At 41.5% G+C, this 23,595-nt stretch overlaps 1 protein-coding gene across 4 annotated transcripts in view; it reads left to right on the top strand.

Moving 5' to 3' along the window:
• The window catches only part of macrod2 (mono-ADP ribosylhydrolase 2), a 389,097-nt gene that overhangs the window by 281,815 nt on the left and 83,687 nt on the right, over positions 1 to 23,595 (top strand). For all 4 annotated transcript variants that reach the window (XM_054599883.1, XM_054599882.1, XM_054599881.1 and 1 more), the window contains exon 7: positions 13,298 to 13,328. In XM_054599883.1, coding sequence (XP_054455858.1) covers positions 13,298 to 13,328 — 31 coding nt within the window. The remainder of the gene's footprint in view (positions 1 to 13,297; positions 13,329 to 23,595) is intronic.

The following is a 23,595-nucleotide window of genomic DNA, read 5'->3' as shown; positions in this document are numbered from 1 at the left end:
ACAGGACCACTTGAAACCAGCACTTAGTCTGCATGGGAGATAGAACGAACTGGACGTACAGTTTCATAATTCACAGGAGCCACCTGGTGATTCCCTCAGTCGCCTTCATGTTTCCTCTCAGCCAGCTGCTCCCTGTGCTCCCAATCAATCTGCAGTGCCCATGCTCCTGCAATTCACCGTGACCTTGAGTGGCGTGTCCCCTCTCTTTCGTTTTGGGATGTTGGTGGGTTTTGGGTCCCTCCTCATCCCTCCTCATTTAGAGATGCACCTGTGCTCAGACCAAGATAGCACCGCTTTGCGGGTCTGGGATCTTGTACACACAGAAATTAGCAAACTGCCTCTGAATGCTCTTCTTGTTACTTCTGCCTTCTGTTGCATATGTTTATGGTGCTTCTTCTATGTTTCATTTGGTTGTTCTAATTGATGAGTACAAGTAAAGATTAAAAAGACAGCACCTCCATGTTTTGACAGTATCCACAGTTGTTTTTCTGCAGTCGATGGTTTTACATATATTTTTATAGTAGGAATAAGCCTTCATATTCCTAATATGATTTTTTTTTTTGCAGCTAGATAAGCAAGTATACAGTTACCTCGCAGAGGAAGTACTACTTTTATCTAGTGCCTAAAGTCTCTAAGACTCTGTTTCCTTTTTTTTTGTTGAAGTCTGGAGGAGGTGGGGGATTTGTTGTTCTGCTTGGTTGGCCATAGACATGTATTGTCTGGGCCAGGCTCGGGTGGCAGAGTGGATCCCTTCATGGCCCCAGTGTGACAGAGCTGTCTCTACATGAAGGTGACCCTCTCTCTCTCTGGATCCTCCACTCTGCCCAGCTTGCCTGTCAGGTCCTACAGCCGACATGGTCTATTAAGCACCTTAATGATGACCACAGCCTCATGCACTCAAACAATAGACCCCAGACTCCTTCAAACCGCTGTGTATAGCTTAAATGCTGAATGTATGTGAGTGAATGTATGAGTATATGTTTCCTCTGTACTGTCATCCTTGTGTAAGAGAGTCAAACTTGTACCCAGCTAGTGTCTGAGGGGAGATTTTGATTAGGCCTGGATGCTTGGTGAAATAAATCTCCTGTGGGATTTAAAGGTGGATGCTTTGAACAGGCAATCCTTCAGAAGACTTTAGACTCAATAAATCCACTAACGCCCCCGATGTTTCAAAACACTGCTTTACACCTTCATACTCTATATCCATATCCTGCACCGTAGTGTAAAAGTGACAGGACTACTTGAAGATGGCAACAAGCCTTGGGGAGCACTCGTACCAACACTTTCACAGCTGTTGATCCCCCATATCCCTGTACCTGCCATGAAGTTTCCGACGTTAAAAGGCAGGTGTATTATGTGCTCTCCCCTTGAGGTTGCCAAGAAAAGGCCGTGAGGTTTAGATGGCAGCTGCTGGGCTTGGTGTGTGTGTATGTTTTCAGATGAGGGAGAATGTGGTGACAAGAGAAGAGATCAGGCGTCCTCGCAGCAGTTCATCTCATCACCTTCATGCAGTGTTCACATCCGGTGTTCACCAGGAGTCTGTGTCCTCCTGATTCTCAAACAGCGTGGATTAGGAGCAGGGCAACAGTGCCACCATGGTGATGTTGTAGGGCCAGAAATTTGAATGTGCATACCAATACCAGTGAAAGTCAGTGATTTTTGATACATAATTCAACCCTACAATAACGGGGAATTAATTTGTGCTGCAGCCTAAACAAACACTTTGATTTCTAAGACATCCAGCGTGCATGTTATATAATTTTAGGAATATTGGAGTGTCTTGGTAATGTAAAATATTACTAGCTTTATATCTTACACGTCTTAAAGATATACTCATATAGATATGAAGTTGGTTAGTCAGTAAAACAATAAAAAGTAGTTATTTAATAATATATTGACGATCAACACCCTGAGAAAAAACGTAAGGTTGGAATGTCGCTTTTTTCCATTACGGGTGATCAGATGGAGTGCAGACAGCTGTGTTCTATCTCTATTGCTGAGGTAACTCTGTTGTTTCAGCAATAACTGTCTGGATAGTGTTACGATCATGTGTACAGGGGTACATTTACTGTAATAAAGTCTTCTCATGTTCATAACTTCAAAGTTGCTCAGGAGCAGCAAGCCATTGCGACTAAGACAAAAAAGCACCGAAATAAGCATCCTTTTTTGCCAAGTATTTGTTCTTCCAACATTCCTTGTCACCTTACATAAAACATGTCTGCATTACTGAATTCATATTCAGTCTGCATTAATTGTAATTTCTGAGATGCAGCTTCATATTGTTCCAGACAAGCAAGGCTAATAGCTCATCAAAGAAAGGCGCACAAACCTGAAATGTGCTTTCACATTGTCACCTTTCAAGAGCCTTTTCATATGGAGACAAAGAGATACAAGGCCCTTTGTTTTTTGCCGTAGGTGTGAATATCATTAGACCTACTGTGAGTGCAATACATGCGAGGAGGAGCAGTAGCCTTTGCCCATGAGACAATAAAACACATATGGAAATGAGCCGACAGCATGACTAATAGCTTGCAGTTTGAACCATGCGCCCATCCCAGCAAAATGCCTGTTCTCCTTAAGTGAGCCATTATACAGTTATCAATGAGCCTGCTTCGCCTTTGATCTCTCTTTTGAAGAGTTGAGGATTTTGCACCCAAAAAAAGAAGCACCTTAGAGAAGCCGTTGGTTTGCGTGTTGTCTGCCGCTATGCCCGAAATAAGAATGAAACGAGTACAAAGAAGCTGTCAGTCCCTATGTCCCTCCTGTCCCTAATCCTTCCACTCCTGAGTGTGCCTGCCACACCGTCATCAGAGCTCGGATCAAAGTGTGAGAGAATGGCCCACAGGTCTGCACAGAGGGGGAGCTGACCTACTCAGCGCTCACTATGTCCTTGGACCAAAGTCCTTTTAAGGGCTAGACATATTCATTGAAAACCAATTCTGTGCAGTACGCCTAAATTGAGCTTTACTTTGCGTCAGCACTCCTGCTTTGTGGACATTCCCTGAGGCAGTCATCATATCTAAAGTGTCAGTTGTTTAAAGACAATTGAATCATCTCATTTGAAAGCTCTCGTCACAGCTGGAATAAACAGAGGTAAAAAACATGCATGATTGTGTTTACAGTAAATATATTTGTATTTCCGCCCACGGTACTGCAAGCTTTATTACTTAAAGTGCACCAGACCGGTATGTACTGTAAATTGAAAAATAGTGTTTTCTCACGTTAATACGACACAAGCCTTGACCTCTCATCCGGCTACCGTTAATTAGTGTTGGTTGCTCTTACCTCTGGGCAAGCTCAGATTTATGGCTCTATGTTGTGGAGAGCTTTAAAGCGAAAGTGCACTGCTGGGGCCTAGTCTGCCCCCGGACTACATGGATAATCAGGCTTTCATACTCTAAACAAAAGCTCTGGTATACATGTAGATTCCTTACCTGCATATGCGGCTACTGTGTGATACTGAAATCTACCTAAAGTTCAGCAAGTAGATCTCAAGTAGTCTAAGTAATTTTTACATTTATTAGACAACGCAGTACTATTTCTTATGTCTAACTTTTTTGCACCTTACTTTGCAATCCAAGACCCTATACAGTGTAATCCATACAATGATGCATTCAGACTCTAAAGGGATACTTGGATATTTTGGGATTATTTACCAATTTACTGAGCATTACATAAAGTAAGAAAATCAATATCAATTTCATCCGTGCACATTCATTACATGGATCAGTCACGTGTTTAGCTTAACCAAGCATAAACACTGGCAGCAAAGGAAATAGCCAGCCTCCAACAATAGTTTAAAAACAGCCTTAAAGTTATCCAGGGTTTCTCTGTCTGCCCACAGTGCGCTATTTTTTTCCCATGCCCGTTCATCTCAACTCAGTCTTTCTTGGCTCATAAACATGCTGCAGCCCCACAGCATTGCATTGCAGGAGTTCACACAGGCGTACAGTATCTATCACTGGAGTTGTGCAACTGGGATCAGCCATCTTAAGTGTTGCAGAACTGAGTGCGATGAAGGCAAACATAGAGCAGCCTGAGCTCCCATATTAAAGAGTTCATTACGTCCATTAAATTCCCAGTCGACGAAACATCCCAGGCTTCAAATTTTGAGAAATGATTCCTATAGCACAAGGCCAATGAAGAAATCAGAAGAATAAACTGTATGTTTTGGTGTACGAATAATTGGTATATGTGTTCCTATGGTTCAATAATAATTATGTACTTACCATGTCTCCAAGAGGTCACTGCTACGCCAGTACAGAGAGCTCAATTCGATTTTGCAGTTAATGAGGTTGGGTCTCTCAACGAATGTTAGTTTTTATTTTGTATGTAGTGCTTTGGGAAATGTGGTTATGGCCTTTTTTTATCATCTGTTATGATTCTGTGCAAATCTCCTCTCTACATTCATCAGGGTAATATATTTCCTTACTTTTTAATTCTATACAATTATACACTAAATAAAAAAAGTCCAACAACAATAAGTTATTGGCTCTCTTAACTAGCTTTAATGTTAAATTAAAGACCTAGATAATTCCTGGAGATCATTTTTATAAAACAATCGAATCTTATTATCTGCAGGAAATCTATGTAGCCATCTTGTATATGGTTGTGACACTTTGTCACTGTGCAGTCAACCTTCAAACGCTGGGAACAGATGAGACAGTTGGAATGGCTCGGAGGCTGTAGGGAGTAAATATCTATTGGGATTTGTGCATTCATATCCGAACTCCTGATGTCAGTGAACAATCCTATCCTTCAATGACAGCCTCTCCTGTGTTCTTGGGGACCATTGAGCTGCAGCTCAGAATAATCTCTACTTTTAACATCAACCATATTCATTTGAGCAACCCTGCTGACCACATGCCCCTTCTCTGTTTTTACCTTGTTACACTGACTCCTCTATAACCCCTTCACAAAAGTGCTAAGTCCACTACATGTAATGCCAAAATACTAGCACACCCCTAACCACACAGTAGCTCATCAAGCCTTTAATACTATAAATAATGCAGGGAAATGAATGAAGGTCGGTTTAAATCATCAGTCATCCATGTTCCCTTTAGATGTCAGTGGTTGCTTAGAAGCTCTGTTCAAACAACATTGGTCAGTATTCGGGACGCTAGCAAGGCTTTTGTATCTGAATACAGGCTGCATATAGCCACACTTTTATTTTCTAGGTTTACTGGTCAGTCATTAGTATGCAATTTGCAGCAGACGGGATTTTTGTCTCACATCGGCCCTGACACAAAGACAGGGGCCATGCAGCAAGTCTTCATATGTATGCCGTTCTGTCACCTCAAAGTCAGAGTGAGGTTTTATGGCTTTGAAGCCCCTTTTGATATGGTGCTTTGGAAAAATGTTGAAGGACGCCTTGAAATGAAAAAATGTCTAATTACTAGCCTTGCATTTGAAGGGTACTGTAGGCTGGCTTTCACGTTGCAAGACCGGAAAACCCTTTTTTTTCTCTGATTAAATGTGCTTTTGAAGTTGATTTACGAGCGGAAATGTAAGTTATGTAAGTAAAATTCTCCCTGGTTTTTATTTTACCATTTATTTATATCAACCACATGTAACTCACCTGCTCTTGCGGTACAAATTGTGAGCTATATTTTAGGATTACCGATAATTCTAACCTCCCAGCTCCATATGCCGCTAATCTCTACTGAGACAGTTTGACATGGGGTATGCATATTTGAGAATCCACATACGCCCTGGTTTTACCTTCCATAGAGGGATACATAGCTTGGTTTGTCTCTCTTGCTCCATTTTATCTTCAGCATTTCAGAGGCTTTCTCACTTTGTTATACCTTATAAAACAGCCGTTTGATAGATTCAGACAGAATCCTCCTATTCCTGCTTTGATCATTTCTTTATGCCCACCTGTAATTTAGGCCTCCAAAATGCAAATGACTGCTAATGCTACACACCATGCTCTACATTCCTGAAGCTGCTCATTGGAATAATCACAGGCTTTGGATGCCCTGAAGAATATTGAAGGATGTGTCTCCTACACTGCTGAGTGTTGAGGTTCAAATATTTAAATCAAACATTTTGCTCAAAATTACCAAAGATACATTTTTTTCCCCTTCATCTACTGCTTTCTTTGCTTCCATCTCAGAATTCAATCAAAACGCTGCCTACACTTTATAATGTCACCGCTCTTGTGATAAATACAATAAAAACCTTCATAAGACCATTATAATCATGTCGAGGCGACGACGTTAATCAAAGTAAAGTTCAAGGCTTTAAAGGAAGCGGATGTTAGATACCATAAATTGAGAAATAATGCTGATATTCAAATAAAGGTTGAGGCGGTGGTCTCAAATAAAAAAAATGACCAGTACTATAATGGCTCATGGGTAAATTCGGGATAATTACTATTTTGCATCATTATTTCCACCATGCAGAGGGACAATGTAATCATGCTCCCCCTTTTCTTTCCTTGCAGGAATATTATTCTTGATTGATAGGTAAAATTGTGAGTTTCCATTAACAATAAATTACCACAGCAAGCAAGAGTCAGATCAAAAACAGTCAGGCTTCTCACAAAAATATGATAATAGCAACCTGTCTCAAATAAAGTCCTGGTTCCCCCTTCAGTTGAGGTAAATAAAGGTACGTTGATTCCTGATCAGACGACAAAGACACAGATCTATTACCACAACAGTCCGTCTGAGGCTCTCTCTCTCTACTCCACAGTTTTACAGATCAGCCCTCAGAGAAGTCTTGATTTCACCCACCACTAGTATGCTAATCTAATCAATAAGTTCCACTTAAGGAAACAGAAAGCAGCCCCGCAGCTTTTCAGGGCAGCGGTACAGTGGGTTGAGTTTACCTGACATGTTCGCTGCCTACTCATTTCAATTCTGTCAATCATGTGTGGGTTACGCAGAGGTCAGTCAGTTTGTCTCACCAATATAAATTCCTTTTTAAGACTTCGCCTCACTGTTGTTCAGTGGTCAGTGAAATAATTAAAACTGATACTGAGCAGTAGAACGCCTATATTAATATGAGCAGGCATCTGGTTGCATGTGCCCTCAGTTCAGAGTAGTATCATCTTTATGCCGTTTTAAATGCTCCGTCTTTAACACTGAGGAAATCGGTGTCAGTAATATGAATAATAAAAGAACAGTTTCTGACCCAAACTGGACATTCAATGTACTGGTTTCCAAGATATGTTTGTTAAAGTTTTGCAGGGACTTGCAGGGAGTTTCTTCTAGGTTTAAATGAAATGACCATATTGCGTCAAAAAAAAAAGCCTCTTAGTGTACCTGTGCTCTGTAGCTTTGGGCTTCAGGGTGAAATGTGCTTGATCAACCATACAGCTGGTCATGGACCAATGAATCAAGCAGCCATCAGTTCAGGAGCTGCTTGTATTGATGCTCCACTGCTCTGCCCTATCCACAGGCTTTAGCATTTACACCTATTTTTCTGCCCTTCCTCTCAACTATGTCATACGTTTGACTGACGGACATCTTGCAGAGTCTTTCTCCCCCCATTGCATGTGCAGATGTGTGATAAACACAATCACAGAACACCTCATTAAGGCAAAATAGAGTTCATTATGTTCAACTACTGTATCTGCCTTTAGTCCATTCCCAATGCCCCACTTGTCCCACTGTGGAAGTGGCAAGTGCTTTAACCCTTGTCACACCTTTATCACGTCTGGAGACCCACAGATTGCTTGACCAATTAACCTGTAGTTCTCCACTACATACTAATATATCGTAACACATCCATCAGGCTATTATTATCAAGATCGTCTCTTATCATTAATCAAATCATGCACATTACCAATATATCGCAAAGTTTGTTTACATTACATTACATTACAGTCGTTTAGCAGACGCTTTTATCCAAAGCGACTTACAATCAGTAGTATATTACATATCATTCACCCATTCACACACTGATGACAGGCTACCATGCAAGGTGCCACCATCAGACTCTAACTAACATTCATGCAACATCCAGTCCACACCGATGGCAAGCCTTCGGGAGCAACTTGGGGTTAAGTGTCTTGCCCAAGGACACATCGACTGCCGAAGCCGGGTATCGAACCACCGACCCTCTGATTGGAGAACTACCTTGCTCTCCACTACACCACAGCCGCCCCAGCCGTTTACATGCACAACGGACTCTGATATTCCTTATTTAAGTGATTTTTCTTCGAAATGATTCAAATTCAACCTAATGTTTGGATTAGAATAACCCAATAAACCTCATACTGGGACTACAAAAGAACAGGTTTAGTTGGCTGGCATGTTTCAATAATAATTTGCCAGCTGTGAAGTGGGAACATCTTACCCCTTTCACTGTTTCTTTTCCTTGCTCCTGCAGACTTACACTTGCACACCACAATAGATACATATGAAGTCAACCAAAACATTGTGGTAAGGGTTATTTACAATTCCCATTGTCTGGGTTGTAATTTATTTCCTCTGTATGCGAAGATACCTACTGCTGCTTAAAGACAGGATTTACTTGCAGGTTGCACATTGCACAAGGACGTTCTGTTGTGGTGTATTCATAACGACACATATTCTCCATCAGCAGAGCTGCATATAAACAGCTTATCCTTAATAAGCTGTTTTTCCAGAGTATTATGGCCAGTAAGTGAGACCCTGCATGTAAACACAGCCAGTGATGCTGAGTCCTTAATGGATACTCAGATCTTATTGTGATAATAGTTATACTTGATCATGGCAGATATAAAAAACGGATGGTGGAACTCGGGCCATTAGGTTCCAGGTTTCTCGCCCTCTGCATTTCTCCATCCTCCATTTAGCATAATGACACTCAAACAATCAGCTCTCACATTAGAATATGGAGTGTGTTATTATGCAGAATAAAAGGGTGTTAATGTGTCATATTTGAACATCCTGATCTGTAACCGTGACGTGCTCTTCCCAGTAGCAGCAGCAGCAGCAGGTAGCGCAGTCAGACAGAGACACCAGGCATGACCTACATGCTTAAAGAATTACAGCAGTCAACAAAGAGGATTCTCTTGGTTTCATGTTCTGATACTGATACGATGTAAGCCCACACTATACTGGCAACAGTGGTGAATAATAACATACTTGTGGTCGCATTTGCACAAGATCTCCCCTCGCTGCCGTGATTTATAAGCAGAGTTTCGTCTGCAAACAGGCTTGGAGGCTTCAAGCTACGGGGGCAGCACCCTTTGTCCAGTGCTATTTACTCAGCCAGCCGAGACGAGGTGCTCCCCCGGCAGTCCTGCAGTCACTGTGCCCATGCATGGGTTTCTTACCATTACCTGTCTGCTCATGGGAAGGTGACAGCTACAGCAGAGCAGCCACTATTTGCCACAGGTTGAGCCATCTTTACTGTGTCATTTCCTGCTGCTTAACAAATGACTGAAAGCTGCAGGCTATCATGTCCTCAATGGAATAACAGTGACTTAGTTTTATGAGCACTGTCTTTGCAAAACTCTAGTCACACTTTGAAGTGAATAAATCATTGTAATAATAAGCAATGGTGGTTGTGTCACTTAATTAAGAGGATGCATGAATGTAACAGAAGTTTCGATTTTTTTTCCAACAGTGTTCACTTTAGCAACTCCGTGCTGGACTTAATATACAGTGAGCTGAATAAGTGTGCAGACGTGCTGAGAGGAAAGGTGCTCCACTTTAAAGCGATGTGATAGATTAGGGAGGAGCCCTAGCAACAGAATAATTTCCCTGGTGACCAATTTCTGAACACTCCCTAAGCAAAGAAAATCAGCAACAAGCCAACATGTCAGACACAGCCTCATGCCAGGGCGCAGCCGAACATGCTGACTCACTCCTAATGAGCAGCCAGAGATAGAAATAATAACCTAAACCACGAATCATAGGTCACATATACCATTGACTGTCCTAATTAACACTGGATCTTATACAAAGTAAGCAGGTGTACAGGTATGTACGCTAACAACTATCAAAATAGCTTCTATGGTGGCCCAGAGTTGACAGGAAAGAAATAAGAGAATTAGGCTTAGCTATTCTTACAGTGTTGCACACTGTGTCTGATTCAGAAATCTGCTGTAGGTCTTTACTGCCTTCACTTGTAGAATTCTTGGCTTTTATCAGGCTTAAAAAAATCAAAAGACTTATCGTTTATCGTCCATTGAGGACTGACTGTCAACACTCATCTACTCTGAATGGGAGTAAATGCGATACTTAAGCAGGTCCTCCTGCAGTAAACATTCTCCCCCCGCTCACCTTGACATTAGGACATTTTTAGTTAATCAACAGCCGAGGCTTTTAATCATTTTAACCAACACTTATAGTAGCTTATAAATAATAACGAGCATGTTGATATTTACAGATATTGATCTTTGGTAAGATTAATAATGTTTGCGTGTCTTAGTGTAATTTATTGTGGTGTGTGGCTTATGTATAGATGAAAAAGACGCTTGTCTGCCAAAATGTTCTCCAGGCTTTATAGTTTTATTGGATATATACGTCTCTTCACTTTTTGCAACACCCATTTAAACAAGAAAGATGCGTGTGTGTGTGTGTGTGTGTGTGTGTGTGTGTGTGTGTGTGTGTGTGTGTGTGTGTGTGTGTGTGTGTGTGTGTGTGTGTGTGTGTGTGTGTGTGTGTGTGTGTGTGTGTGTGTGTGTGTGTGTGTGTGTGTGCCACAAAGGTGTCAGGTCTTTACAGCATCTCGTTTAGTGATCACACAATGTATTTTCACACCAGAAAGATCAATACCCCTTTAGTGGATCAGCCAGGGAACTTATAAAAAAAGATTTTAATTGATTATGCTGATGGCATGTCGTTGCCACTGATGTGTTAAGGTGTCGTTGCCATCCGAGCAGAAGTTCAAGTTGAGGAGACCGACATCACGGCCTTTCAGCTGAGAGAAGATAATGAGGCTTCTGGCTCTGGATCAGTTTGGCAGCTGACACTGACTCGAGGCATTGACAGGAAATAATGCTCTTCTTGTCTGAAGATTAAAATCAGTTGACTTCCTCCTTATTATTCATGGCTTCAATAGATTCCCCCCTGCTGAAGTAAATCTTGATTTCTGCGTATTGACTGTTGCCAAATGTAGAATTGGCATAATTTAGCTATTGAGATTTTCACTGGTCTAAGGTGCCAATGAGTATACAAAGCACTGAATTTCATTGAACAGTTCTTCATTTCGAGATTCTTTGGGGTTTTGAAACAAAAATTTGTTAAAATACTATAATATCTCTCTGAAACCATTGGTATATTTGACCATTTAGTGTACTCAGTCTCAATATGTGCCATGGACGGCACTTGGCACTGGACTAAAAATGTCCATGCTTCTCCACGCTTCATCATCTGTGGTTTGTGTCAGACCCAGACAGTCATCTGGAAAGGTCAAAGCTTCGGTAAAAGATTTAAATCATCCTAGAGAAGAAGAATTCACCTTGACAGGCGGAACCTGAAAACGGGTAAATAAGAGCACAAACAGAGACTCATCCCTCGACGCAAAAGGCAAGGACAAACATACCATTGCATTTCAAGGCCGGTGTCATAGGTTGTGCTGCTTTAGAGAAAAAGGTCTACATATTTCATCCGTTTTTTAATGAATTATTTACTTTCAACATATGTGAATTGCATTTATTTCTTCTCTCAGTTGAAAAGACTCCCCTGAATAGAGCCTTGACTTGTTTGTATAATCATCTTACGAGCAGACATGTATTTGTTATCTTTCAGATCTATTAATTGTTTATTCAGTTCTAAAATGAAATGATCTTGGCACTTCTGCTAGCAACAGCCTGTTTCTAAATACAACTTGACAGGGTCAGTGTGGCAAAACAAACTGTTGTGCTTAGTTTTGGCATGGGGAGAATTTGACATATGCGTGTTATTCTTTGATGAATCTCTGTAGTGTGTTGTTGTGCTATATTCATCCAGTTGTGAGCTGCTAGCGAAAATGTTTCCCCTTTTTTTCCATTTGTCATCTTTTTTTATTAATGTTGTGGCCACGCCTTTTGATGAATGCATGAACTAAAGCACGTATTCAGCGGCTTTTGAGGACAAATGGGACCTTTGGAAAAAATCCTTTCTCTTTACTGTTTATTAATATACTTAAAAAGATGAATGTGAAATAGGGAAGCTTACAGCGAGGCCTATGCATCATAATATATTTGCTCACAGAAGTAAAGAATAATGAAACTATTTTCAGCTATAAAGCCACGCTTGAATAATATGTCTGCTGCAAAGTGCTACAAAGCAAGAACTATTACAAGGTGGTTATTTTTTATAATCTTTTTGGAAAAGACATCCATAAATACATGTAGGTTTTTGCTCTTAAGCTTTTGAAAATATTCACAACATCTATTCTGATTCTCAGAATGTCTGTTTTGTTTTGTGTATATTTCCCTAGCTGCTTTCAGTGCTTGGTGGGATATTATTGATTTCTGCTATTGATCCCAATGTGGCAGCTACGGCTTTGTGATTTTGTCTTTAGTTTTCTCATCATTTGCATGAAATTAGCTGAAAAGCCTCCAGCTGTGATGTCCTTGTTGTCATTGAGAAGCAGCTTTGCATCAACTTCACATCGAATGAAAGCTGTCTATTTAATTTATAAATTCATTAAATGAAATACATACATCAAAAGGCTGAAACTATATCCTGTGTTAGAAGCAGCCTCAGTCCTTGGTTGATACATCAGTGGAAGAGAAGGCTGCAGGCGACACACAGGATCAATCGGCCTCATTGTGATATTCATGTGCTGGAGATTATTAAGCAGCAAACTCTATGCGTACCTTTGAATTCACATGAGTCTGATCCACCGGTCCTTCCAGCAACATATGCAAATATCACTGTTATGGACATCAAGTATGGTCATTAAGAACTAATGGGCCATCGTGACCATTGGTGCAACAGGGCATGATAAGATTTCCAACAGTCCAAAAGCCTCTTTAATGCAGCGGTGTGATAATGTATCTAATGTGTGTAATGTGTGAGTGTGTTCAAGTCCAGGATGAATTTAATGTGCCTGTTTATGGAAGTGAAGAGAAAAGTACATTCTGTGTGTGTGTGTTTGAAGCTGGTTTACAATACATTTCTGCATAAGCATTGCAGGGATTTGTGCAAATGATACTGTAAATTGCGCCTCTTGGGAATGAACAAGTGAAGCAGTAGAGCTAAACAACAAACATACAAAGGTAAACAGTAGGTTTGCTTCAATGGCTACAGTTTAATGCAGATGTAGTGTTAGTGCTCAGTGAGATGGATAAAGACACTGCTGTCCTATTTTTTCAATCTATGTGAATATGTTTTAACTTTTTCTTTCTCTGTCTTTTTCTGCACAGGCCTTCCCATGTATATCCACAGGCATCTATGGTAAGCTTAATTCCTCTTATTTTGTTTGCTTTTGTTTTACATACATATGTTATCATAAAAAGTCTGCACACACAAGCTTAGTCCTAGGGACATGGCTTAGGAACCTGAGGGTAGTGAGTTCAAGTCCCTGAACGGACTAAATAGTGTGGACTGGTAGCTGGAGAGGTGCTAGTTCACCTCCTGGGCATTTGAGCAAGGCACTGAATCCCCAGTGCTATATTGTGGCCCATCATTCTGACATATCTCCATATCTGTTTCATGTGTGTCTGTTGAAATCAAGAAAAGTGAAAAAACGGGTTTACCCAATGAGACAAATAATTATACTATATTATATTCAAAATTCTACATCAAGGGGACGGGGGTACAGGCTTTGTCTTTGAAGAAGAACAAAGTTTGTTGGAACATACCAACGAGTTCACCTTACTAAATGTTGCACAAAGACACAAGCTAGTATGAGGTGAACACATTGTAGACCCCCAACAATGCTTGTGCTCCCTCATGGGACCAGGCCTGATATGCAGCAAGGCATCGCTGGCAAGGAGCTGGTGTGCTAATTAGACTTCAACAAAGTCACATTGAAAACATGCCAAACTTCGCGTTATGAACAGGCTTTGAAGTAATGACGGCAACCGAGGCTGGATGCGGAGAAACAACTGGAGTTTATATAATATAGTAAACTGCCTCTGCTGAGAAGAAATAATTATTTTCGTACTCTTCTCACTAGAGTAGACGCCATTCATTGAATTTGCACTCAGCTCTAATAATCACAGTGGGTGCCAAATATGAAAGGATTAATAAACATGCTAATTTTCCTTTGCTGTCACTAACAACAAATCAGTAGCAATACGGTTCTATAAAAGCCGTCTCAACTCTATTTGTATAAGATATATTTACTTGGAATAATTTCAAATGACCAAGATGAGTATTTAGTGAACCACAGTGCTTTTGCCATTGTTTTAAAAAAGGCCAATGTGAGCCAGTAACTTTTAAACCTGACCAGGGATCTGTAATTGTTGCTCCGATCACTCTCAATGATCATATTACATCCACGGTAAGTAAGACCATTTTACAAGCCCAGGTGCTCCCTACGGTTCAAACACTGTTCCCATAACATGTTTCAATGTACAGTGAATGTACAAGGATGATAATCCAACTGGGCCCGATGTAAAACAAATTCAGTCTCCAGTCACCAAAGATAAATCCTTTATGGGTTTACATATTCATCACTGAAAGAGCTGGAGGCTTTTTTTCAGAGAGAATGATGTAATCTATCTCTTGAACACTTAAAAAACAAGACGGCTGCTCTGTGGCCCTAATTTTGTTAACTTGCTAAAAAAATTTAACAACAACAATTATAATGTTATGTGTTGCTTTTTTGTCCACCCTGCGTATGTTTCTGAGATATGTATTTGGGCTGTGATTAGTCCCCATAGGGTTTACATCAGACATTATATTATTGTGATATCACACAATTTTGTTGAGGTTTTGTTCAGAACAAAGTTGCCATCCTTTAAAACAATTCACAATACCTAGGTGTTAATTAACTGTTTTCGATTTAGTGGTGTACTTTCTAGCACTGCTGGTGTAAATGAGCACAGCCACAGTGGAGTTATTTCAATGTTCTGATGCTAATGAGGACCTGATGCTGGGCTGTTCATCTGTACACACAGACTTTTGCAGCTGAGTTGCAAGATGAGAGTAAAGCGTCAGTCATCACTGATTTCCGTTTGATCGACAAATGTCACGCATGGCACGCGGCTTTTCCTCTGTGAGTTGCATTGTCGTACCATGTCTTATTTCTGTGGTGCAACTAGCCAATCGGAGCCCAACGTAAAATCGAAACTGCAATCATCTTACGAGCAGACATGTATTTGTTATCTTTCAGATCTATTAATTGTTTATTCAGTTCTAAAAATGAAATGATCTTGGCACTTCTGCTAGCAACAGCCTGTTTCTAAATACAACTTTACAGGGTCAGTGTGGCAAAACAAACTGTTGTGCTTAGTTTTGGCATGGGGAGAATTTGACACAAGAAGGAAGTTAAACAAGGATTTCAACTTAAAAAGAGGCTGAAACTAATGACAGCATCCCAACACATGACTAGGAGCATCGTTAGGATTATGGAAGCCCCTAAACCTCAGTTCAGTTAGGATTTACTCATTTGTAGAAAGTAGTTCACTGTGTTTTAAAAGTACAATAATTTATCAGCATCAAAAAAGCTTCTTTGCACACATATGAAATACTGACTACCTTAAATCTGTTTTCTTCTGAAATATCAGAACAAAGTGATGCACTCTCCATTCATCACTCCTCCTCCTTTATCAACACACAACATACACTTACTGATTAGCAAATCACTGATTATAGAACTCAACAAAATGCTTATTCAACCAGACATAAAAACAGTGATAGAGTAACTTCCCTTAAACTATATTTTTTTTTTCTCCCAATTTTTGGGCCAAAAGCATCTACTACATTATTATCATCCAGGAAGCGGAAAAAAGAAATAGCTAATTATTGTGCACTTCAGTTCAAGAAGCTGTCCATCTATTCAACACAGATTAAACCAACCTACAGCTGTAGGTCTTTACATAAATACCCAGTCGACACAGTTAAACTTCCATGCACGTTGCCATGCATTGTAAAATAGCACACACTTGTTAGCTAGGCCCAGTGTGTGTACTAAAGAGAGCCCTCAGGCTTATGAATCACTAGATTGTATAACTATACTCTGTGCTGCATAGAAGAACTCTTTCCTCTTGGGATATTGAAAATGTTTTCAGCCATCACTTTTGCAATTCACAAAGTTACTGTTTATATGCAACTCACCATCTTTCCTCTCAGCATCTCTCTCTGCAATATTGTCTGTTTTCTGCCACCTATCTATGCTCACATCTCAAAATGGCTATTACTGAAGTGTTAATGAGAAGAAGGGCAGAAATTTTCATTTCTTTCACACTCCGTTTCTCTCAGTCTCCCTTACTTCCTTCCTTCCTTATTTCACTGCAATGTTTACATTCATTTCTGCAACATGCATTCCCTCTTCTCATATATTCCTGTCTTGCAAAATAAATTCTAGCAGCAAGTTTACCTCAAGGGGCTTTACAATTTGGAAAGCAGCATAGAGTACCCGAAAGTCCCTTACCAGCCTCCCCATAGTAATATTGAGAACTTCTAAGTTGCCCTTTAGTGCTATAAAAACGGCTGACTTGTTAAAGAGTAAAACTCATTTGTGTGTGAACTCTTACGATTGACTCGTTATGTCTGAATTGTTAGTGCCTGAATGGTTAGTGTCAGACTTGTTTGTGATGGACTCGTGTGATGGAGTGTCAGAATTATTTGGACTGACTTCTTATTGTATGAATTGTTGTTGATTTACCCTTTAGTGTCTAACTCGTAAGTGTCTGATTTGTTAGGGATTGACTTGTTAGTGTCTGACTCTCTAGTATCTTAAAAACTATCTCAAATCCTCAGTAAATTTACTCAAATGATGGACAGAAAGACATTCCAAAGTGTTGCTTTTAAAGTTAACGTTTATATGTGTTGATAGTGATAACACTTTTGCAGATTGAAGACTGTCAGGTGATTGATACATATAGGTCTTTTATGAGAATTTTATGAGGATGGATATGTGGCATTTTGGAGTAAAACAGCTCTATTGCAGTGACACAAAGGCAGGCTAAATTCATGCAGGGGGGAGAGGGTCACTGTTTGTACTCTACGTTGTTGACGAGGGCACTGCTTACTGCCGTTCACTCCGGTGCCCTGTGCTGCATAGCCAGTAGGAGTCCGTCATAGCGCTCCACCAGACGCCCCTCACATCAAAGGGTTGTGCAGAGCCAAGCATGCAGCAGAGGGGGATTAAACAGCCTGTTCAATAAATGGCTTAGCGCTTAGCGCTTCCCATAACTGCATCTCCACTGAACAATGCAGCTGATTAAGACTGAAGATCTTCACACAGCAGAGGGCAAATAGAGGAGGGACTTTCAAAGGAACTACAGTGTAGTACAGTGCTGTGGTGTTATTCTGTATGACTCCTCCCTGTGGCCCCTTGAGTACTGCCATGTTCTGAAAGGGGCCCTGCTCTCTTGTCAGGCGTTTTGACATTTTCTGTACATTTCAGATAACCTTTAAGGTCAACTTCCATTTTAGCAATGTAAACAAAAGCTTTTTAGTGTGGGAGGCACATCCCCCCGATCTCTCTATCTGTCTTTCTTCCTGTGTCTCTTTCAATCTCTCTGTCTATGTAGAATACACAGAGATATAGCCATAGTTTAATATGTGCACATGGTCATGCACCCAGGTACTATACTTCCGAACATGTGCTTGACCCATTTTCACATTTGAATTGTTGTAGAAAAACAAATCCTGTGCCTCAAACATTTTGACGGGGAGGAATCAGGAACGAGTTATCCTAGGCCCTTGTGGCGAGAAAAATAGATTTGTCAGAAAAGCTAATGCTAATTGACACCCTCTCTCACGCCTCCATATTCCAGGAGACTCAGTCAGCATTGACAGATGATGGCAGAACAGGGAGGTTGGGTGTAGCAGGGGTGTGCAGGGGGTACCTTAGACGCCTGGAAAGAAAAATGAGGGCTCACACTGCGCTGACAGTCCAATCCCTCAGTCCGGCCCATTAGCCACAACAGAATTTTTGCACGGATAGTGTGTCGGAGGTACCACCCATAAACAAACTGGTGCCCACCATGGGCCACAGGGTCACCCAGCATGGTAGAGGTTATTAAGTGCTGCTCCTGTTTGCACATCAATCACAGCCATGAGACCCCAGTTTAAATGGATTATTCCTTCCAAAGAGGAGACACCTCTCAATGTCTCACAAGATCAGTGCCAAGAGTCCAACTACCAAGATCCAAGGTCATATGCTCTTTTTGTATCCCTTCCTCTCCCCTGTTACCTCCCGTATATTCTCTCATCCCTTGTAGTGTTTTTTTGTCTCCCCCACAAGTCATTCTCACACACATACACATGCTCTCACACAGGTTGAGATACTTGCTCAAGCAAAGCCACGTACATAAAAATCCCATTTCAAGATGCATTGTGGACAATTTAGCCTTGTGGAGATCACATCTACGCTGGGGATGAAAGAGCACTTTCCAAAAACCTTGTAATGAGCTGTACAGTTTAGGAGGCGTCTGCTGAGATCCATCTTAGCACAGAGCGGAGAGCTCACTGGCACAAGGCAAAAGCAAGGACAGGCACATTAAGGGTACTACTTACCTGACAGATGCCGCGGCGCACATGCATTTATAACCCTATCAAAACAATCAGAGGCCCACAACACGGCAATGCCACTTTTCAGGACAAATATCTCCCTGCTCACTGCTCAGCCTCCACCTTTGGCTCATCTGTCTCTGTGACAGATCTGAGGATTGTTGACGGAGGAATTTTTGGTGGTTGTGGGAGATATGGGGATGTAATATGTAATCCACCGAAGCTCTACTGGTATGTCCACACTGCCATTCTACTGTACTGTTGAGATCAAAGGTGTCAAGCAGCTAAGAATTTTTCCTCCAGCCTGCATCATACTCCGGCTCTCGTCATCCCTGTTCAGGATTAGGAAGGCTGGAGACATTCATGGCACCTTATCTCTCAACAGTGACTGCTCGCTGCTGGCTTGCCAGAGTTGGCCTGGGCAGGTCCCCCCCTTCTCTTAAAACCTAGGGTTTACTACAGGGAGCTTAGCCCAGCTGGGTTGGGAATTTCAAGGTACATAGGAGCAACGTGCTGTATCAGTGGGTAGCAGAGTGTGTGCTCGGAGGGAGCAGGAGCGTCGTAGCCCATTTAACCGAGTCACACACTGTGCATTGTACTCAACAATAGCCTTCCTCTACCATTTTCATGGATGATAAGCCAAATGTAAAAATACTTCCAACCCACAGGACAATAGATTTAGGCTTTTGAGAAACTTGGTTGAGCATTAAACTTTTGCATATGAAACACTCTTCAGGATGTTTTTAAAAAAAAAAAAGTGAAATGTCAGGTGCTAATTTTAGCATGTAGGACAAAGCATGGCATCACCTATATGGAATGTTTCCAAGGAAGGTCATCATCTGTTGTGCCACGGAGGCTGCTCTCTTTCTTCCCACCTCTTTTTCTGCCTGTCTTCCTCACACAGCACCCTTCCCATCGCTCTTTGTCTCTGTCTCCTTCTGCGGGCTGCAAAGTCGGTCATGGTCACAGCCCTGCCGTGTCCCACTGTTGGTGTAGAGGGGAGCTCTGGGCCATTTGACACCCACGCTTTGGCGTCTAGAGTCCTGGGGCACTACTCTGTCCTCCACCCTGGGTCACCTCACCTCTCCTCTGGGCCCTGATGGGGTGACAGCCCTCTTTCCCACCTCCCTTTCCAGATGAACACACAGGACTGCTGCCCTCAACTAGAGCAGCCCTCAACTGTGCTGCACTTAATGATTTCCTCCTGCTGCCAAAACCACAATCATCTAATCTACTTTGTATTATATTGTGCTTAAATTATTCCATAATGCTTGTCTGTTATAATAATCTGCGTCCTATCAATGTTTTATTAAAAAGAAGATTCCTTTATAAAAAACATGTTTCTAGGCAACAATTAGAAAAAATAAATTAGATGCTAAATCTTTCTTAAAGACCTTTCAAAATCAGATAAACACTTTATGTTTCTGTTGCCAGTTTTTATTTTCTGTAGCAGATTTCCTATATTTATGCTTGCAACACCTGTGGTATATTTAGGAGTGCCAGATACCTCCGCCTCGGGCTATATGCTGCTTCAAGGTAGACAGCTCATCAAAATGAATGACGAGTGTTAAGACGTGAACTTGACCAACCGCAACTGAGGGGTAGCAAAGGGGGACCAATGATACGATTCTTTCCTCAAGGGGAGAAAAGCTGTACTTTGTATTTTTCTAGGATTCTGTCAGCATATGTTTATCAAACCTAGGCAAGATACTCTTGCAAAAAACTGCTCAAAGCAAAACAAAAAAACACAACACTATAATGATAAAGCCGAAAATAACAGCAGGTCGTGGTATCCTCTTCACAATATAAGCTCACTCAGGAAAACAAAACTGGTGTGGTCTGCACTATATGCCTACAGCCTACCCATATATTTGCAAACACAGAATGCAAATATATCATAGCATAGACGTGTATTCAACTTACCAGCAGACTTACCTCTACTCGCTTTATCGGGGGCTGCAGCTACTTCTCACTCCTTCTTGCTAGAGAAAAACACCTTAGCTACACAGGTTTGTTGTGAAAGTTAACTCTTAGGATATGAAAGAGTTGCCATGCTGGCAAAAGGGAGAGCAATGGGCTTGTTCTTAAAGCAACAATTCTCCCTCAAGCAGAGTGCACATTTATATTGTTTTTCCTACGTCCCAGTTCATGTGCATATTTTTGAACATGAACTTTTCTTGCCAACTTTCAAAGAGTCAACACAGAGTTGTCTGTGATGGTAAATCAAAGCGGTTTCATTATGAATTTATTTACTATGTGTATTTTAACTGTAACATTTAAAGTAGTGGCTTTCCTTTGGTTACTATTCATAAAACCATATTCCTTGAAAGTCACCCACGGTCCAGCAAAAGTGTTCATAAAGGCGTTTTACATATGCCTCTCGCGCTAGAGACTCTGTCTCTTGGTTGCATCAGAGATTAGAGTCTGGCCTCTTTTTTCTTCGTATTAATAAAGGTCCTACATGCCCAAGATCATAGAAATAAAATATCTGAATTCTGTTTTAAGATGAATCTTCCCTTTGGCTTAACTCACTGGGCTGAGATGGAGACATGAATGAAAATGTACCTTTTAATTTAAAAGCACATGAAACAAAGTCATTTTTCTCAGATAATTTTAACCTGCTTTTTAGTTCTGCCACCAAATGAATCAAAGGGATGAAATGATTGGAAGAACACAAACTGAGAAGACCTGCAGTCTTTTCAGGTTTCATTAACTTAATTCTCCCTGGTCACAAATGCAAATTAGTTGTGGTCACTAAACCACTAACTACTGTCAACATTGGTAGATGTATATATGCAAATGGTATGTAAACGCACTGTTTCACCGTAACCCTTTGTCTCCTCATGGCACGTGCCATAATCCCTTTACCCCCTCTCTGTCTGGATGCTGCGCTCTGCCTGGTGATGAAGTAGAGGAGCCTTCAGCAGAAATAACACTGCACCACCTGAGTCCTCATCAGCGGCGCTGCGCTGCACATATCCCATCAGTGCGCCTCACTAAGACAAATCTCCCTGAGCCGGCCGTATTCCCAGTATAGGAGAGAGCCGAGCCAAGCAGAGCAGGGACCCTGGAGGGCCCACCATCACTGCGCCTGACGGCAGCTCTCCACCTCCTGACAGATTAGCTTTCACCGAACCTTCCACACAGCAAATGGAGCAAAAGAGAATGAGGTGTTGAGGGGAGAAGATGTAGAAGTGAAACACTGGACATTTCATTTTGTGTGAACTTGAGCATATAAAAGAGTCAGCCCACTCAATCCTTCTCCGAACATCAGTGTTTTAACTTCCTGTAAGTGGATTTTGCACAAACAGGGCTGTGACTCCTGTGGCCAAGAGAGTTGTCGTAAGTGATGATTCAGGGTATTTTATTGTAGCTGTTTTTTAAGCATATAAACATGTTTGGTCAAGCTGACCAGGACAAAGAGATGAGAGGTACAGGTAGTGGATGCTGTGAAGGAGACCATTGATGGGAGAGAGCGGCTGATGCACTCAAACCACTGCTGTTGACCTTCGGTCGTTGATGTTCCTGTCGAGCAGAGTTCTTCTGGCAGGCTGCCCCGAGCTGCACTGACCCCCTTTTTGCAGCTTTCCATCTTCCTCTCTTTATGTCATCTCTTTTCCAATGTTTGTTTACATCTATCATTCCACTTTCCTGTTATCTTCTTCACTGGTTGTACAGCTTACCTCTTTCTGCCTCTCTCTCTCTGTTCAGCCCTGCTATGATTAATTGGTATAGCTCTCAAATCAATAGAGCATTTGTAGAAACTCCACACTGAATAGATTAAATACTCAGCGCCCTCCACCCACTGCCGGTGACCACAATGACCTAATATTATGACTAAGACCTGTTTTTAGCTTTTGTAAGGTGGCATTGTAAGAGCACAAAGACGGGTCCTGACTTTTTATTATAATTTGCTAATTTATTTAACTTGTTTTTATGCTTACTTCTCTGACACCTCTCCCGCTGCGTGTGCTCTTCCTTAACAGCTGGTCCTATCTCCGTGGATCTATTTTTTCGTTTTCCGCACATCTGTTGGCCTACGTTACTCGACGTGTGAGTTGGAGTGTCGGTACACCTGCATACGTGTGGAAACGGATTTTAAAAAAGGAAACATCACCAGACAAAGTGATATTCCTGAAAAGGTTAAGTGTGTTTTGGAGACAAGAGGAGTCAGGCGACCTGCAAACTGATTTGGCATGCTGGATTAGGTTCTGAGCACAGAGCTCTGGGGGCAGCTTTTTGAAGGGCAGGAGCCGTGAACGGGCCATGCACTGTCTGCACACACTGCCTAACAGAGCCATAGGAGCAGACTGGCTGTCACTTCTGGCTGGTATGCAGCTCACATCTCGCTCCACCCAGGGCTTGAACAGGGGCTCAGCCAGGGCTCCGCAGCACTTCATCCCCTCTCCTCCTCAGTGTATCTCAACCACTCCTGTCAGGCTGGGGAAGGGGTGGGTAAAGAAAAACAGAAAGAGAGAGACATAAACGTCAGTCAGATAGGTGAGAGTTGTCAAGGCAGTTGATTTAAAGCATTTACTGGATAGTTATTGAGTGGCTTTGACAGCAGGTGAGAGATGAAAGAATTCAGGAAATGTTAGGCTACATCATTTGGGCTTTTCATTTCTCATTACATCCACCTTAAAGGGTAGGGGTCGTTACAGTTCTTGTAAGCCTGTTTTATAGGTCAAATCATGCTATAGTGGTGGCAATGACCCCAGGAAAAGAAAAATATTTGAGAATACAACCCATGCAATAACCAACAGGCAGCAACCGTGGCCTTTGTATCAGTTGATGTGGGATGAAATTGAGGTCTTGACCTCTGTCGTTATAGGAAGAAGGTGCCAGCTGAAACCTGTGGTCCCTTATGGAGGTCAGAGGTTATAATATAAGAGAGCTCTAAGTTTAAAAACGTGAGCTCAGTGATTCAGGACTGACAAAATGGGCCATGTTTGTTTGTCGGCTTCTGGGCCTAGCTTTACAATGTTGAGGTTGTACCTGCATAGCAACTTCATACTAGCTCTGCAGATTTGCTCAG

The sequence above is a fragment of the Anoplopoma fimbria genome, chromosome 6 (assembly GCF_027596085.1).
Source record: "Anoplopoma fimbria isolate UVic2021 breed Golden Eagle Sablefish chromosome 6, Afim_UVic_2022, whole genome shotgun sequence".
Classification (NCBI taxonomy): Eukaryota; Metazoa; Chordata; class Actinopteri; order Perciformes; family Anoplopomatidae; genus Anoplopoma; species Anoplopoma fimbria.
Note: the sequence above shows the minus strand (reverse complement) of the source record. Positions and strands in the feature narration are given on the sequence as shown.